Source organism: Malurus melanocephalus, unplaced genomic scaffold (assembly GCF_030028575.1).
Source record: "Malurus melanocephalus ecotype Western Australia unplaced genomic scaffold, MMel_1.1 scaffold_108, whole genome shotgun sequence".
Classification (NCBI taxonomy): domain Eukaryota; kingdom Metazoa; phylum Chordata; class Aves; order Passeriformes; family Maluridae; genus Malurus; species Malurus melanocephalus.
Window position 1 is genome coordinate 1,390,769 of NW_026623340.1, and position 18,269 is coordinate 1,409,037.

The 18,269-nt window shown below is 42.1% G+C and overlaps 1 protein-coding gene across 1 annotated transcript in view; it reads right to left on the minus strand.

Moving 5' to 3' along the window:
• Positions 1-18,269, minus strand: part of FNDC3B (fibronectin type III domain containing 3B) — a 171,717-nt gene that overhangs the window by 132,646 nt on the left and 20,802 nt on the right. Inside the window, exon 2 of the mRNA XM_057369416.1 lies at positions 2,518-2,656. Coding sequence (XP_057225399.1) covers positions 2,518-2,628 — 111 coding nt within the window. The 5' untranslated portion in view covers positions 2,629-2,656. The remainder of the gene's footprint in view (positions 1-2,517; positions 2,657-18,269) is intronic.

Sequence of the window (18,269 nt, forward strand, 5' to 3'; positions counted from 1 at the left end):
TTAGAAGAAGAAACAGCTCTGGATGGGACATAAAAGCATTAAACACAGTCAGCAGTAGTGGAAATAAAGTGTGGGAAACTGAAAAAAAATAAGCAAGGCAGTGCTGGAAATGCCATTTTGGGTAGTCTAGAGAAGAGGGATTACRGTCAAGCAGGCAGAGACATTGCTCGCCCTGCCCTGTGCAGCTCTGCAGCCCTTATTCTGAGGAAGATAAAACAAGTGAATGTTCCCATGCCTTACATCCCAGGCCTGCTCACTGGCAGATTTGCCTTTTGCATTGCTCTCCAGCTGGCTGCTGGCAAAGCCAAGGTGTTTGACCAGCTCCAGCCTGCTTTATTCTACGTGTACAAGAACGAGTCTTTTGAGGAAAGGCTTTTCCCTGGAGCTCAGCATTTCCAGGCACAGCTCCTAACACAGCTCTATCACACTGGCACAGCTGAGGCTTCACAAATGCAGCCACACACACTGCAGTCAGCGTGTCCAGAGCATCCCATCAGAGCCTCCGTTGTGTCACCCCCAAACACAAGGGGGGCACTGAGCTGCCTGGTGCCACACTGCACACACCTCATGTGCCACCAGCTCTGCCACCAGGCTTTCTCACCACCAGCTCCTCATGGAGGCTATAATCACACCCTGTAAAAGCACACGTCCTCCTAAAGCTAGAACCTATTTATGGAGTCATATAAACCCTCTTTCTTAAGGAAGTCACTCCTATGTGAATCTRTCCTGAAGGCTCTTCCCACCTTACAAGTAACAAAAATAAATCTCTTTCAACAAACACTTAACACTCGTTTCCACATTACAACAAACCATGTTAAGAGCAATTAACATACTTCATTTGCAAAGATCAAACAAAGCATTTATTCCAATTTCATTCCATTTTACAACTGCACTTTTAAAAAGCTAAGACATCACATAAAGCTTCCAGAATAGGATGAAAACGATAAAGCAGAAAGGTAGTTAAGCTTTGCAACAGGTGAGGGCACATCAGTCTAGAGGCAAAAAGTCTCAGGGAAAACTGGTATTTCAGCTACAGGATATCTCCTTCAGATAAGGAGATGAGGTCTAAAAGCATCATCCAGCAAACACTGACACATGGACCTGGCCCAGAACTGTTCTACTGAGTCATGCTTGCATTACACAGCAAAAGCAAGAAGCAATGAGCTTTCAGTGCACCTGCAATTCTTGTTAATGCAAAACATTAGCTGAGAAACTACTTTAAAGGCAACAGAGCCATCTGCCAAGCCAGGCTGCTGAATCATCAAAGATGAGGAAATTGAAAGATTGGGCTTTGAGCACCATCTCAAAGGAGGGCTCAGAACAATTCACTTATTCTTTCTGTAATACAGGAGAACCCACTGTCAGGACAGTCTGACCTGAAAAGTGGTTTCCAGCGAGAAGTGTGTACTTAAAGAACAATTATCCCATCCAGTATGAATCAGATTGTTCCCTTACCTAAGTATATTAATACTGGACTTAGTAAATACAGCTGCTGGAAGCATTCTTCTCTGTTTTTTCAGGTCAAAGCACACTTTGCAAAAATGTCTTTGAAAAAAAATAATTAATCACAACAATGAGAAACTAAATCACAATGGGAATCTAGATAACCAAACAGACTTACAAGCTCACAAGGAAAGCAAAAATTATTCTTCCTCTTGAGGTTGGGCTAGCTCAAAACACAGCTTGGAAGGAGGAACAAATGATCCAGGGAACAAGAAGTAACAGAATGACCTTTTATACTGATTCAAGAASGACAGCTTGATTCTACCTTTGCTGAAATGTCTCACATGAGGAGGGAACCAAATTGAGAAACACAGAAAAACTGCCAGGGCAGATGTTCTACAAAGAGGCACCTTGACCCCAGAYGACATATTTGGGAACCTACCAGTCACCCAAACCTCCACACTGTGTCCTGATATGAAGGCATCACTATGGTCTTACGATCATTCTACCAACTTCTGGTCAAGCTTATTATAGAGTATCTCCCAGAAAAAAAAAAAAAAGCAAATAAAAGTAAATCTTGTCTTCCTTCAAAATTCACTGCTTCTTAAAATGAAGCACAGGGTAGTACACAGGCCTGCTGGGAAARGTATATTCAGGAAAGCAAGGAACAGCAGACATCATTGCTGTCCTTCATTTCTTTCCAACTTCCATTTCTTTCCTTATCTCAGCATTTTTAAAATCTTAAAATCTCACCACAAAYGAGATGGACAAGACGCCTGGACAAGAGTAAGCACAAACAAATCATAACCTTCTGCAAAGCCCTCAAGTATGCAGCATCTACAGCCACTGTTTCAATTCCACTGTGTTTACTCCAACGAACACATAKGCAGACAAACACATTCAATTTAAGGGTACGCCTTAACCATTTTTTTTAATGCCTTTTCAGCATAAAGGAAGGTTTCTACATCCCAGCAAAGACTCTGCCCTCCCTAGTGCGAAGGAGAACCATCTTCCCCATCCTGAAAACCCCTGGCTGGCCCAGAAGGATTTGTTTTGAAGCAGCTTGTTTCTGACCTGCTGCGATCCATCGCCATTCACGATGTGAGGCATCATGGCCACCTCCCCGTTGAGCAACGGCGGCAGCTCCAGCGGGATTTGGTCGGTCATCATCATTGTGACGTACATTCATGGAGAATCTTCCTCAACGGACTTCCTGCAAGAGAAACACCAGTTAAAAACCCTGCAAAAACTCTCATAGRAGGTCAATTTGCAGTTCAACGTAGAGTGGGACCCGGCTTTGGTAACAAGAGGTGCACAGGAGCTCAAGGCTCGGAACTGAGGTTTAAACTGTTAAATCAAGAGCAGGGAAAGCCAAGTTTCCATGCAGGAATCCAAAAAACCAACCAGCCAGATTTCCATTCATTCCCACAATTATTAAACTCAGCCTTCACTGCTGGAATAGGCAGGTTTTGAAACACTTTGAGAGAGCTTTGCTCTTAAAYCAGCATCCTCTTGGAACTGCATGTGGTCACCCACATGGTTAAGATGTTACAGCAATTCCACTCAATAGCCACACTTCAAAGCCAAACACCTATATTTTCTTTCTAGGGCCCTGTAAACAGTGTGAACTGCCACTACAACACAAAGAGCAGACACCTGACTTCCATTTAATCATGACCCAGAAGGATTGATTCTGCTGGAGCAGGAGGGACAGCACATCCTCAATGTTCTGAACACCCCGTYCTAGGAAGGACAACAGAAAATTATGACATCACTTAAGGATTTGTGAAAAATCACACATCACTTCCAGCACGCCCTCCCCCTTCACAGCTAGCTGATGTGATACGTGAGCATCAGTAAAACCATGAGAAGCTGCCTCGTAAAAACGAGTCTTAATTCAGTGTTAAGGGTATCATCATGCTGGTTTATGGGGCAATAATACAGCTCCAGTGAATAAAACGGATGATCTCATCACACAGCTTATCTAGACTTCTGCACAACAACYCCTAAGCAAAGCAACCTCACATGCCCAGGGGTGAGCAGCCTCCTCAGTATCCCTCATGCCAGAGAATCCCRAAGTCTTCCTGAATAATTTCATATTCATCCCAAATTCAAGTCAGAAAAAAAAATACGCTGTGACTTAGGTGGCAGCATAAGGTAACCAGCTGACACAAGATGATCAGAGTACACCAGAGCACAGAAAGGGGAATTTTTGGCAAAGAGCATGGGACACTTAACTACAGAGCCATAAACCAGGAGTTTAATTCATCTGCTCCAGAGGGGATTAAGGACTGAGCCAACCTCACCAGGAGTGGAGCATCCCGTTCCATGGATGCTGAATGCAGCAAATCTTATCTCCCCTCAGCCCCAGGTGCTGCTAGACTTCAAATTCTTCTTCTTTTTTTTTTTTTTTTCAGTTCAACAAGTAAATTATTCGTTTAGCTGAGATACACTGTCTTCATTTTCAACAACCTCTTTCAGAGTTCACTGCAATCCCATCACCTGCACAGCCTCATGATCAGAAATATCAGCCTGACCAGGAGCTGCTCCTCCAGCATCTGAGGATTAGCTCACTTGTGTGATTTAGAAGTGATGGCACTGCCCACGCAGACTGAATCACATCTGTCCTTTCACTGTCATCAAGCAGGCCCCTTCACATCTGAGCAGAACCAGAAGACTGAAAGTAAATTTGTTTTTCAGRAGATGTGCAAACCTGGCATTGTGACCTCCAGCCATACAGCTCAAGACAAGCATTTTAATTTAACTCRGTACCAAATTTAGCACAACTCTCACAGCCCTTTCCACTGTTCTCATTTGTGCGAAAACACCACTTTTCTAATCATCACTTCACTGAGATATAAACAGAGGCAATGTATTTTCATCCACCTTCAAATTAAATCCCTCCTTTTATCCAAGACTCAATTACAGGACAGAAGTKCTCCAGAAGCCTGAGACACAGTCCTTGCTAGGATGGCACATCAGAGTCAGATTTCAAGTCCTATTTCCTGCCTGCACCAACAGCTTTGTCCCAGAGCGTGGAAGTGTTTTAGTCCTACTGTTGCTACCATCCTGAAGAACCAGAGAAAGCACAAGAGTGAGCAGTTTTTAATGGAAATGGACTGATTTAGTCAACAGCCAGTTGCACTCTAACTATGTTGGCTACACACATAACTATTTACCCATCTATAGTTATCATGTGTGCAAATGCATATATTCACATATAAAGCTTATTTTAAAGAACACAATGTTCATAGAAACTGTTCCAAACCCACATAAAACAACCCCAAACAAATGACACGTTCATCCAGTCCGAATCCAAAAGCTGAGATTTAACAGAATTTAAGCATCGCACTGATGCTATTTTCTTGAGGAAAAAACCCAGACTGTAGCTCAAAGCTACATATTTTCCTAGTAATATTTCCATTCCAGGCACAACAACGAGTATGTTGACATTCGTTTGCTAGGTGTCATTATTTCAGTGTTACAGCCACATTCCTTTTGCTTTATTAATGGTTTGTCACTGCTGCCGTGTCTACACTCGCTTCACTTGAAAGGGGAAAACGAAAAAAAAAAGAAAAAGAAAAAAGAAAACATAAATAAAAAGGGTTTCCTCTTATTTGTCAGGTCTGGTATGACCACACCAGAGACTATACCAGCAGCACTGCTGGCTACAAGGCACAGCCACTGGCAGGAATTTCTGGCATATTCGTACAGATGTATTCCAGGCAGAGTAAGACATCTGCCGTGAGACTGGCAGACTGCACTGCAGAGCCAAACTCTTTGGAACAAGCTTCGTGCACTTTTTTTGAGGTTACTTGCTCATCCGTCCTACTTAAAACAGATTTATTAGCCGTGCTTTCACACCCCTCCTAAAGCCCAGTGTTCCTCCTCCCTCGGGGGATGYGAAGCTGGTTAATACAAAGAAGGTGAGGTCTGAACACAAGCRGTTTCTTTTTCCTGCAAATTTGGAACATGGATGGAAGAAAACACCAGACACGACTCAAAGAGCCAGGTCACATTGCAGGATATGAGAATTCTTCCTTAGCTAAAATATGAACTGCCAAATACTAACCCACAGGTTKTTTTTTTTCAGGTACTAACTCAAATTTGGGGTTTTGTCTAGAAAGTTGACTATATTTAAATTTGAAAAAGACATTTCCTGTGCGTCTACATTCCCTAGGTTTGGCTGGGACGGGTCACAACAATGCCAACATGGAGTGACAGGCTGCATCTCCATGTCTAGCTTCTTCCAGGAATATGGAAATCACAGCTTTCCTCTTTGCTGTAGAGCAAGGAAGAAATAACCATCCAAGTTTGATGTCTCTGTCCCCAAACAAAACTTCCCAATCTTTTGATGTCTGCAAGTTACTGTTGCAAAACTTGATTTCCAATTCAGGCCTGCAGCCTTCTACGGATCCCTGAGATGACTCCATTTTCTTAAATTAATTCAATATGTGAATTAGTAATACATAAATTAGTTGCACATGGCACTAGAAGGAAAACTAAAACACACAGAAGAATAAAGCRTAACTATCTAAAACCCAATGTCCATGTACGGTCAAACAACATGACCCAACAGGTTACGTCAGTTTTCCTGAAATTCCAAAGGTAGTGTGAACCACATCAAGATACCCAAATCTACTTTTCCTAGAAGGTTTTAYCCATGCTATTTATGGGGCTGGAAGCCAAGAACATTTTTCTGTGATTTTCTTCCTACCTTCTGTTTTCCACAAAGCCAAAGAACCTCTTCCAGCTATGGCAGACAAATGCAGAGAACCTGGCAGAAGCAAGGGGAATTGTGAATATTCAGTCCTGTGACCACTCTGCAAAGACTTCATTTTTATTTCCCTGCAACAGACCATTAAGAGCTCCTGAACAAAGTGTTCTGCTTTTTTATCACAATCATCTGGAATTACAGAAGTTGTACTTCAACAAGGACAGAGTGTTTTTGATACTAAGTAGAGCTACAAAACCTGGTTTATTTAATATACAACTAAAAWTCAGTGCTAAACACACATTTCACTCCTACAGTGCMTGTTTAGGRGTATTCTGCCTGAATAGGAAAGAAYACACTGCATAAGGAGTAAGAAAYAGCCCCGCCTTCAATCCTAGCCTTGATAGAGAAAATATTTGAAAGCACACAGTATAAACCTAAAATGGAAGAATTTTCATTTGCCAACCTAAAAAAGCACCCTCACCACTTCACCATGACAAAGTTCACATACAGATGGCACATGCACAGGGTTACAGAGTCTAAAAAATTCCTTCCTACCACTACTTTAATCTATGCACTATAGGACCCCCTCTTCTACCATGCTGTCTGGGCTGGGTGTTTTCCTCCTGACTGATGCACTGAACAGAGAAATAATCCAACCCAGCAGGAGCTTCCATAGTACTTTACAAACCCAGATCAGGKGTCATCAAAAGCCAAAATCCACTGATAACTGACCAGCAGTCACTTACAAGGTGACTGTTTCTCCCCACAACCAGACATTTCCCCTGGCAAACCAGGTTCTGCAGTGAGGGTGTTCAGAAATTGGCAGTTATCTGACYCAAAAAGAAAAGGATTTGTGATACCTGGTCTCCATCCTCCAAACCACATCACAACAGCAAGGCTAGCCCAAACCCTCCAGCTGATTTGAGCACATGGGGTTTCCCCATCCACTGCACTGCACCAACCCTCAAACACTTGTGTTGGTATAACCAGGACAAGAGGAAGGAGGAGTTCCTTAAAAGTGATTTCCCATGGTTAAAAAATATGTCTAGAATCACAGGTTCATATCAGAGGGAGTCCCACCTGGCCCACCGAGAAGTCAAACACCTCTTTAGAAACACAAGCCCTGAAAATAGGAAAGACTGAAATATTTCTAGAAGAAAATTCACTTCAGAAGAGAAATTCAGTAAAATACAATGAGAATTTCTTAAAAAATCATTTAGTATTCACAGAAGCCACTACTGGCAGCATATCTTATTCTTCTCCCATAAAGAGAAGTAGTCCTGAAATTATTTATTGTTTTTCAGAACATTATATGAGCAATTGAAGAACCCTATCAAAGCCTGGCATGTCAAATCATGTCACTGCTGGTTATTATATAGTTGAAGAAATGGGTGATTTTCCAGAGTAATTTTGAGTAATTTTTTGAATAAGAAAGAAAAATAACAAGGAAAAATATTGCTAGTATGTACGAGGAGAATATATATACTTTTTTTTTATTTTTACACACACATTCTCGGACACTAAGAATTTAAAATGTGTCTATGACCCACTAAGAAGGCTCTGAACGAGGAGTGCTCCTTGTGCATATTCCTGTTGATGCTGGAGTTTATGTGCAAGAGACRACGGAACTCACACCCTGCCCTGATTGCCTACTGTATTTCATACAGCACAYGYTGAAATTTCRGATTAATTAAAACCCACATAACGCACAATTATGTTTTCACTGAAAAGCAGAGCCGTAAATATAGCCGCTTTCAAGAGACTCCTGCCATGGCTTGCCACTCCAATTCAAAGAGGAGTGGTAATAATTGTTCATGTAGAAAAGCCTCTCGAGACATGAGCAGTACCTGGAGGTATGTGCACAGATGGTTGGTCAAGGCACAAACAGTCTGGAATTTGTCTTGTCTGATGCGCCTTCATTAGTTTAGTTAAATTCACATCCGTCTGAAGCGCCACTGAAACCTGAACGCATTCTTTTCTCTGTTTAATTGCAAACACGGTAGATTAATTTGGAAGCATCCAAACAGACGGGCTTCATCATAACAGTTTTGAAGAAATACATGCAATTCTAAAAATCTGTTATGACAAAAGAAAACAGATTAGAGGAAACACATGCCCACAAAGCCACTGGCATGCTGTGAAGAGGTAGCGAAATGCCTGCTGCTTGCTCTCTGTGCCATTTCRCAGACACAAGGCCACCAGTAGCTGGATCCTATCTCCAGCAAGCTGAAAAGAGTAAACATCCTCTCAAAACTTAACCACTGCAATTCATCAGTGGGTTTATTCCCCTCCARTTTATTTTAAATAAYGACACATTTCAACGTGCGTGGTACATTCCATCTCTGAAGACGGAATTATAAGCAGTGTTCAATTCTACGCAGGATCAAGGAAAGTTAACATTGTTTTTCCCCCCAGACTGGTGTTGGATTCCCAAGGCAGCAATCCAGAGGGTAATGATACGAAGATTTTCAGTAGTTTGCGTTTATTTAGACCTAAAATTTGACCTCAGATTTTCCAGGCTTGAAACTCCATTATCTTAAGGGACAACAAATTTGCACTGCAACCAGCTGCACACCCCTCATAGGAAATGTTTGTCATTCAGGAACATAAAAACTATTAAACATTGGTTCCTAGCTTAACCTTAGGAAGAAATGGAATAACCAAGTAACTTCAAACATGTACCAGAAACGAGCATCAGGAATGGGGATATCAGGTCAAACTGCATCATGCAGGAGTATCTTATTTCACAAGGCAAATACGACTAATCAGCAGATAATAGTTTTGATGAAATACTGGAAAAAAGCATCTGGCACACAAAGGAGTCTTTTACCCAAGGAAAACTTCAGCCCACTAGGAGCTTTTCCCCTTGGTTTTCCAAGGGGAAATCTTGTGAAAAGTCATGTAGGAAAAGCGAGCTTGCCCTCCTCCCACCACYGCCCACGCCTGGGGTGTGCCTGAAGGCCATCACATTCATGTGCAAACCCAGTGGAACTAGATTTAAGGGAATAAAAATACACTGGGGTGAAACAGACCTTCACAATTTTTATTAGGCTTGTATTAGCCATGGCTGAGCAGAAAGCCACAGGCAGACAAGCTAATCCAATGGTTCCACAGCATTCTCACTTCTGCAAATAGTATTAGAGCAGCAAATTCATCTGCTGCTCAAAAATCAATTCCAAAACATGCAAACACACCATGGCTACAGCCGGCACTGCTGGCAGAAGAGCACGCTGCTGCTTGTATACAACTCACTCTCACCATTTGGGTTTTTCTGTGCTTTTCCTTCAATCTGAAAATTAAGTTAGTCACTTTTGCTATTTATATTCCTTTCCTGCTTTGTTCTCACACCTTCCTTTCCTCACCTTCCTCCGTATTAATCACAACGGATAAAGGGGACTCACAAGGGATGTAGCTGCAAAAATAGAGAAGTTTTCAGGCACASCATTCTCACACTATTTCACAGCAATTCTTCTAAGCAGCCATAGGCTGAGTTTAACTCTTCTTGCACAATAGTGGCCAATTGCTTTTTTTTCCCCATGATTTTTAGTGGTGTTGTAGCTTTAAAATAGAAACTACTTCAAACTTCTTTCTGTTTTCAARGGAAATTATTCTATGAGCTTCCAAAAATACAAGCAGCAATTAACATTTCAAACTAATTTGTTGCTGCTTATCCACCCTCATTGACGTTTGAGTTAAGAGAGCTCTGGGTGCTGTTCAATTGCCAGCAGCACAACCCACCCCCAAACACACTCAGCATCTCTGTGCTTTTCTGGAAGACCACACGTCACTTCAAACAGGATGGGAATAAAGCAGGAGTTGACTTAGACTACATAATTAGGAAGAAATTCTTCCCTGTGAGGGTGGGGAGGCCCTGGCATAGGGTGCCCAGAGAAGCTGTGGCTGCTCCATMCCTGGGAGTGTCCAAGGCCAGGTTGGACRGGGCTTGGAGCAGCCTGGGATAGGGGAAGGTGYCCCTGCCCATGGCAGGGGGTGGAATGAGAAGCYTGAAGGTTCATTCCAACCCAAATCACTMTGTGATTCTCTGATGAATGACATCCTCTCTCCACAGGTCAGCAGGAAAGCACAGAGCTCTTCCYGCTGTGGTCCARCATTGCCAGGATCAGGAGAGGAGGRTGACAGTGGCCCAAGAGCCCTCCACCCACAGCATGAATTGGACCTCTAAGAGCAGAGGCATTCTATGCAACAGAGACAACAACKAAATTATTACCCTTTTCATTTTCTCTACACTCTGCATTGCCTCTGACAAAAGCAATTTGCAAGTAAAATTCRCAAGGTCTAGAAAGGTATTCAGTAAGTTTAAACACAATTGGAATAACCTGCTATTTGCTTAAAACAATTTGTGTGAGGAGGAGCAACTCCCTTCAATCCATATATATCAATCAAACCTATACCTGTCTACAAACTGGGCCCTGATCCTGCAAATATTTGCGCTTGAGAAAGTAAAATTATTAAGAGTGCATAAAGACAAAGTACTGAACTCCTCTAGATCAAGGCTGAAACCCAATGAATGAGCTGCAAGCCCACAAACGTGCCCAGGGACACGGGCAAAGCCTCTCTGCAAAGAGAAGTTCTTGCACAAAGGTGAAAGTCAGATAAGGCACAGGTATGCTACATCTATTTGCTTTTTTCCTCCATTTAATAGCCAAAGTATTAATCATGGTTACAGGCTGATAAGCACAGCATTTGTCGATAAATACCCTTCCCTTCAACTCTGCTCTCTCAAATAATAATCTCTCTGCAATAATACCACAAAGACCTTGGTTATCTCTTGTGGAGTTCACGTGCAATGGGGAATCTACTGGAATCAATGGGGTGGCGATTTGTTTTTTTTTTTACCCCCTAATTAAACTACGAAGCAACAAAAAAAAAAAAAAAAAGGCTATCTATCATATCAATCTGCAGCTCTTGAAAAGCCTGCATACCAAATCCCCTTTCCAACAAGGTCTCAGCACACCTTTGTGCAACACAAACTTCGCTGCTGTCGCCATTCCCCGCTAACCTGACTCCGGGCTGACGCTGCGCTGACAAAGTGGCTCATTGTGTTCTGGTGGGAAAGCRCTGGGCAGAGATCTCCCATTCAGCCCTGGGATCCGAGAGCAGTCATTCACACGGAGCTGCTGCTGCAAGGGAGCACCTCTGCACGGCTGCTGGAGAGGTTTCTCATGGAGAAGGAAAGCTGAGCCTGTTATTATCATCCTGCTCGTGAGATCCGAGCGCTTGAACCAACAAGGAAACCAACCCAAAACCCACCACCCATCACCCCGCAACTTTTCAGCATCAGGAGGAAAAGCTGAGGTTTTGTTACACCATCCCTCACTTTCTCAGTGCACGAAGTACAATTTCCAGGAGTTTTGTAGTTTTCTGGACTGCTTCAGAAAAATGGAGACAGTATGCTACCTATGAAGGCTTCTCCTAATTTGAGGTAGGAATTTACATTAAACAAAGACTTGAAACTCACCRGCAAAAGAGAAACCACACGCACCAAGTCAAGTTATTGTTCCATTTTTGACTGAATAATTTTGGTATCCAGGACATTACAGGAAAGAAGCCTCTCCCACTCCAGGTATCTGAYTTTTATCTCCAATGACAATAAAGCATCAAGGAATTAAAACCACCACCAAATCTTTAAATGCAGAGTACTAGGGAGGGGGTTTGTTTTCTTTAGGGTGGGAAGACAAAGGGTCTCTATCTAGACAGAAAATGCTGTGCTGAATGTGCCACCTGCTGCAGCTATAAAGMTCAAGTTATCTATTAAATGGTGTAAAAAGGAAAACCTTTAGGGTTTGCTACCTCTCTGAAGTGGGGCACTGTCTGCAACACAGAAACCAAGTTCTGTTTACACAGCAAGGACAATCCAGTGGGGTCAGCACTCAGGTGGTCTGCACCCAATTTAATCCTGAATCCTCACCCGTCTAAACGCATTCCCATTCTGCCAAATCCTTCAGGCAATGAAAAGATAAAAATATTCTCAATAAATTAGCATTGTTTTTTCATAATAATAAATATAGTGAAGTGCTGGACAGCTGGTGCTAGGAATTGGGGAGCCAACAGCACTTAAAACTCCACCAAAGCCAGGAGTGTTGGTGGAAAGGCAGGCTTGTGGCACAGTGCCAGGGGGACAGATGCTCTTCCCACCCTGGGTGAAGTCAAAAGGCAGCAAGTTTACAAGAGTAAACCATTGTAAACCTACCAGTTACAAGAGTTACTCATTGCTAAGGTACAAGTCTTTGTTAATTAAAATTTCCTAATATTTCACCTATTGACTTTGACACTATAGCTTTCAGGTACAAGCAGTATTATTAAGGGCCTTCAAAGAAAGTCATGGAAAGGCAMGAGATGTATTTACAAGATAATAGTAAGAACCAGGTTGAGCTAAATAAAATACAGTAAATTCTTGAAAACTGATTTTTTTAAATGAAAAGTTTGTATTTAATCAAAAAGAGGACAGTCATGCTTCTTATTTCACTATTGATACAAGCACACAGCTCCAATGAAGCTAATTAAACCCTTGAAGCTCAAGTGAACTTTCCGCATCCTTTAAATGACAAAATTCCAGTCAAGCAAGAAAACTTAAACAGACAAGCAGCAGAAAGCAAACCAACTTTCAAGCTTCATGTCACATGTACCTSAAGTTTCATTTTCCCTTGTTACACTTGGAGAAATTAATTTCCATAACCACTTRCCAAACTTTAGAGGTGCAGGAGTCTAGAATCTACTCAAACACAGATAAGAAATCCACAGAAAGGAAGAATCAGAATCGTTCTGGTTGGAAAAGACCATAAAGACCACTGGATTCAGCTGTTAACCCAGCAGTGCMATTTCCACCACTAAACCATGTCCTTAAGTGCCACATCTACACATCATCTGGGTACCTGCTGGGCTGGTGACTCTACCATTTCCCTGGGCAGTCTGTTGCAAGCTGTTCTCTGCACAAATTGGTCTCACTGAGCATCAATGAGGTTTTGACCAGGAGGAAAAGTTCGTGATTACTGAGATGTGCTTTGATTTTGGCTCTGTGAGTATTAGAGCTCATCCTTCCCTCTCCCTGGCTCCATAACAGCATCCCCAGTCCCATGGAGACACCACACTATTACAACTTCATTTGTTTCCTAGTTGGCATAAACAACCAGTTTTTCACTTATCAACATGGGGCAGATCCATTATACAAGCTTAGAGCAGACCAGCAACAGAAAAATCATCATTAATGAAGCAGAGCTTATCTTTGAGCTTTATCTTTTTAAACAAAATMATTTTGACTGTGATAATCTTTAGCAATAAGCCATTCACAGGATTTCAGCTTTCTGGGAAGGAATTTAAAAAACCCCACCATGTTCTCCAATACCTTTTTCATTCATTATTCTAGCTACAATTAAAGTACTAAGAAAGGTAAAGATAAAAATAAGCTTCGCATCCTAAAATATATAAACCTGCATTTCAAGAAATGGGCTTGGTTAGGGCAAAATTACCTAAACAGCAAGCAGTTTTGGAGGATTGGGAAAAAGGTACAAACAAACAGTTCAACCACAGAATTTTAATAAACAGGTGAGAACAAAATACACAACTMTTTCAAATACAAGAAAATCCATCTCATAACTCAACTGGAAGAAAGCCAAGTGATAAAAGGACCATCTACAAGAAAGGCTAATTCTCTAGTGTCTTTTTCCTACAGTATCTTTCACAAATATAAAGCATTTTAACACCACCTGCTCTGACAGCCTTCAGCACTTCCTGGACATGCATCTCACTTTGCCTATTGCMAGAGAAATTCATAGAAATCCTGATGGAGCAAAGAATATAACACTAAGTCTAGGGCAAATATACCAATATAGTATATATGTGCATAAATAAATTCGAAAAATTCAGTGTGGCTTGACAGCAGCTTTTCTTTGACAGTGGAGGCAGAAATATCAGAATATCAGCAAACGCAGGAGTTTGCCTGTGGGGTCCTGACTGCATTAGCACAGGACTAGAGCAAGAAAAAAGCTTTCCCAGGCAAATTTGGTTGTGCTCAATTTTACCTKAATGATATAACTGACACATGACCCCACAAGATTTCAGTCCCAGGGGAGCTCTAGCGAGGCAGACTCTGTGTGAACAAGCTGGAACACCCAGGCGCTATCACCGAAAGTACGGCACAATCTCAATTCTTTAATATTTACATTCTGACCCAGTTCAGTCACATTTTGGCAGCAGATACCCATGCAGATATCCACCTTAACAGTACAGTACACAGTTAATGAGTGACAAACACCTACCCATTAACATCAGTTGCTCTCCCAGCAAAAGGCTTCACAGGTCCCAGASACTCAAGCAGATTGCATTTGTTCCCCAGTTTCTAAGGGGAGGACACTTTATCATCATTTGACATTAATATCTGGTTTAAAAAACAAGTAAAAATGATATTATTCTCTACCTACACTACGGCATATTCCTCTTGGGGCAGGGGAGGAAGATGACATGTCCATGSCACAATTTTAATAAAGACTTCCAATAGTAACAGACCCATGTAAGAAAAAAAGCACTCCCACTCCCTCTCATGTGAACATATTCCTCCTCCCATTTCTCCCTCTAGTTCCTAATCATAACTCCAGGTTGGTACAGAAAATCAGCCTGGGTGTTCAGGGGAGGTTTAACCTGCTGATGAGAACATGAGCAGTGGTGTGTGCTGCAGAGAAACACCCCAAAACCAAACAGCTGTTCAGCAGCTCATCCTCCTCCTGATGCTCACTGAGGAAATTCCCACATCCTTAATGAATCTGGACTACTTTTCTCCCATCACCCCAGATGAAACTTCAGCCACAAAATTTTGTCTTTGAAGCTGAAGGGATGCTCTGATTTTCCCCATTCTCACACACATTAGTGGTACAGAATTCTCAAAAGAGTAGTTGGTCTGAAATAACAGATGAGATATTCATTTTCACTTAAACTGAGAAGATTATAACATGCTTATTATTAAGAACATGTCAAGGTACATCAGTCTTTAAGGCTTTTATTGAACACTTCTTGAATCGATCAAATTAAGGAAAGTCACTTTATTACTAGTAGTTTACTCCTCATGACAAACAGTATTGGGCTGAGCCTCCTACCTGTAGAGACAGTACTTAGGCTAATAATAAACACTGAAAAGGCAGCTGTACAAYCCCTGACTGCATTCTGCTTACAGCACCAATACTGAAGCATCATCAGGTTTTAAAAGGACTAAGAATTCCTGAAGATTAACAGAAAGSTGATTAAAAAAATGTAGAATTGTGGAGGTATCTAACATCACAGATATTTAGCTGGTAAGCCAAYACGGTTTTTAGACCAGCTAACAGACTGCAAATTCACTCTCAGAAGTCACCATTCCCTCTAGGAAGAAACACTTGAGGAAAAAAAAAAAATGTAGTGCAGTAAAACATAGACCAGCTGTCAGACCTGTAAGTGATACTGTAATGGGGATCTACATTTGTCATCAAGTTACTCAGTCACTGGCAAACTGGTAATGTAGAACTAGAGCAAGTGAGCTCCCCATCCCAAACATAAATAGCCAGGCCAGACAACAGGATAAAGTCTCTATTTTAGACTTTCATGTTATATTTAGTATAGCACATAGTCCAACACGAGACAGAGGTCACAGATCTTTTAAAACATGAATTCAAGAAAGCAAATGAGTGGCAAGAAGATATGAACATGTAGAACAGGTGCATAGGACTCACTGCTGGTTCCAAACTGCAGCATCTCAAGGAATGCCAGTGGCCCCAAACCCAAAACAAGGTGGGTTCTGTTCAGCACSAAAGTGTCAGGCCACTCCCCATCAATACCAAAAATCTGGTAACTACTTTTGCAGTTTCCCTTGGGAGTTTTATCTTCTGTGCACTACATCCAGGGTCCTTCTCTTCCCATATCTAATCAGAAAGGTTTGATATCACCACACAAGTCACGAGGTATGTACATAYACACACATACATTCACGTTCACCTACATCATGGGTATAAATACCTYCCTTCATCTTAAGACCCTTGGAATGCTTAAGCCACATTCAGAAATAAGCAAGTTCAAAGAATTACTAAAGCAGTCAGGAGAAAAGTTTCAAACTCTCCCTCTCTTTTTCCTGGATTTGACCTGCCCCAAAAGCCTGTAAGGGCTGACAGTGTGTCCTTGATCCCTAACTCCCTGCATGCCAGAGCCTTCCACACGCTCGCTCAAGAGAGAGCGTTCCGGGGAGCGCAGCTCCTGCCACTGGCACATACCAAAGATTCCACATCATTTTTGCATCACGACGAAAATGTTCTCATCGACTTGGATTTCTGTTTTAACATGTTACTCCAGCCTCAAAAAGTGCAATCTCAGCATGGTAGGGCCAGTGTTTTGTTTTGTTTTTTTTTCACCAAACCGTCTCTTGGGTGCTGGGGATGCTGGGAAAATGGGTTAAATTTAACACACTCCATAATCCTTATGTTTCCAAAAACAAATTCCAGCTACAAACTTWAAGAATGCCACACACCTACCGAATTCTTTTCTCTTTTAATAAGCAGAGGGAAGATAGGAATAGGGCACTTCACTAATGCCTCACCTCTTCATCACACTGCCTCTTCCTCCCACAAATTTTACTGAACTGCCAAACACATGCTGTTGCTAAGTTTGAGAAATGTCTACAGGCAAACGAATCCTTCATGAAAATACTTGTTGCTAGAAACACACACACACAAGCAGGAAAACAGACAGTAAACAATAAATTCTCATTGTGTTTAATAGCCGAAGGTCTTTGTTCACAACAGCCACTCCAGAACATGCAGCCACGTTCATGAGATCCAGTGAATTCTATCTGAAGTTTACAGAAGGAAGCATATACAAACAGCCTCACAAAGGTATTTTCCTCGCAGGAAGCTACAAGCACTTCTCTGCTGCTCTGGCCCCGCCGTCCATGGAGGAGTGGCAACGCTAAGCACACTTTACTTCCACTGTGGGATTAACCAGATCACAAATCACCAATTAAATCCTGCTTTATGATTTAGGCTTTAATTCATTAATGAATCCAAAGGTAAAACATGCAACAGAGCCTGGTGGAAGTCAGTCAGGAGAGCTTTGCTCTGGCTATTCCTGTCCTGAGGCTCAGCCCTCTTTGGAATCAAATGCCATTTTGAACACTATGATTAAAAGTCTCATTTTTATATGAAACTGATGGTTAATTGCTGTACATTGTTGACAGCAGAAAATACAAATCACTGAATATTTGATGCATAACTAGGCATGCTGGTGGTCTACCTCTACACAAAGGGCGTGTATTTTTCTGTTCTCCAAAGCTTATCTCTTCACTTAGGATGGAAAAACTAATAACTTATCTTCTGCAAAGTACAAGTTTCCCTCCCCCGCTCCATTTTGTGGATTTTCTGCCAATAATATTGTTGAAAAATAAATTCTTGAGGACAGGAAATATCCTGAGCAAAGGATATCCAGCTTTATGATACTTAAAATGTTATGCATTCCTCCCAATCTGTCACTGCTCAGGCCAGCTGCCGGTATGCGAGAGGGTGTACAACGCCTTTGGGTGGCCAGGAAGGGACTCCCCTTTCCATATCCCCCCAGGATTCCAGCCTTACAGCTTTGAAAAATCCACCTCCTTCAGATTTCTTCAAGATTTCCTTTTTCTCTGCCCTCAACCCCAGCCATCTCCACGGTCCAAAGGGACATCACGCAGTGTAGCTTTCCAAGCATCGCTGGCTATCAGGAGCACATCCTCTCCAACATCCCCCAAAAAGGTGCTTCAAAGCATGCCCATCTTAACAGCCTAATTTGATGTAGGTGSCTTGCCCTCTCAGAGATCCCTTCATTTAATTTCCTCAACAACTGCACTCCACAAAAGCAAACATCCTGTCCCACTTGCAGAGCCAGATCKCAGTTGTGGCAGCAGCTGCCAGCAGCACAGGCAGGAGGGGAATGGGGATGAGCAGGGCAGACTCAGCCCATGCTGTCCACCAGCTGTCCCATCWCTGAGCCAGTTCACCCCCTAAGATGGGCCAAAAGTTATGGCAATGGACATGCTGTTGTAAAAAAAGWGTTTGACAGGTTTTCAAGCAGACCCTGCGCCCATCCCACCCCCAAACTGGAG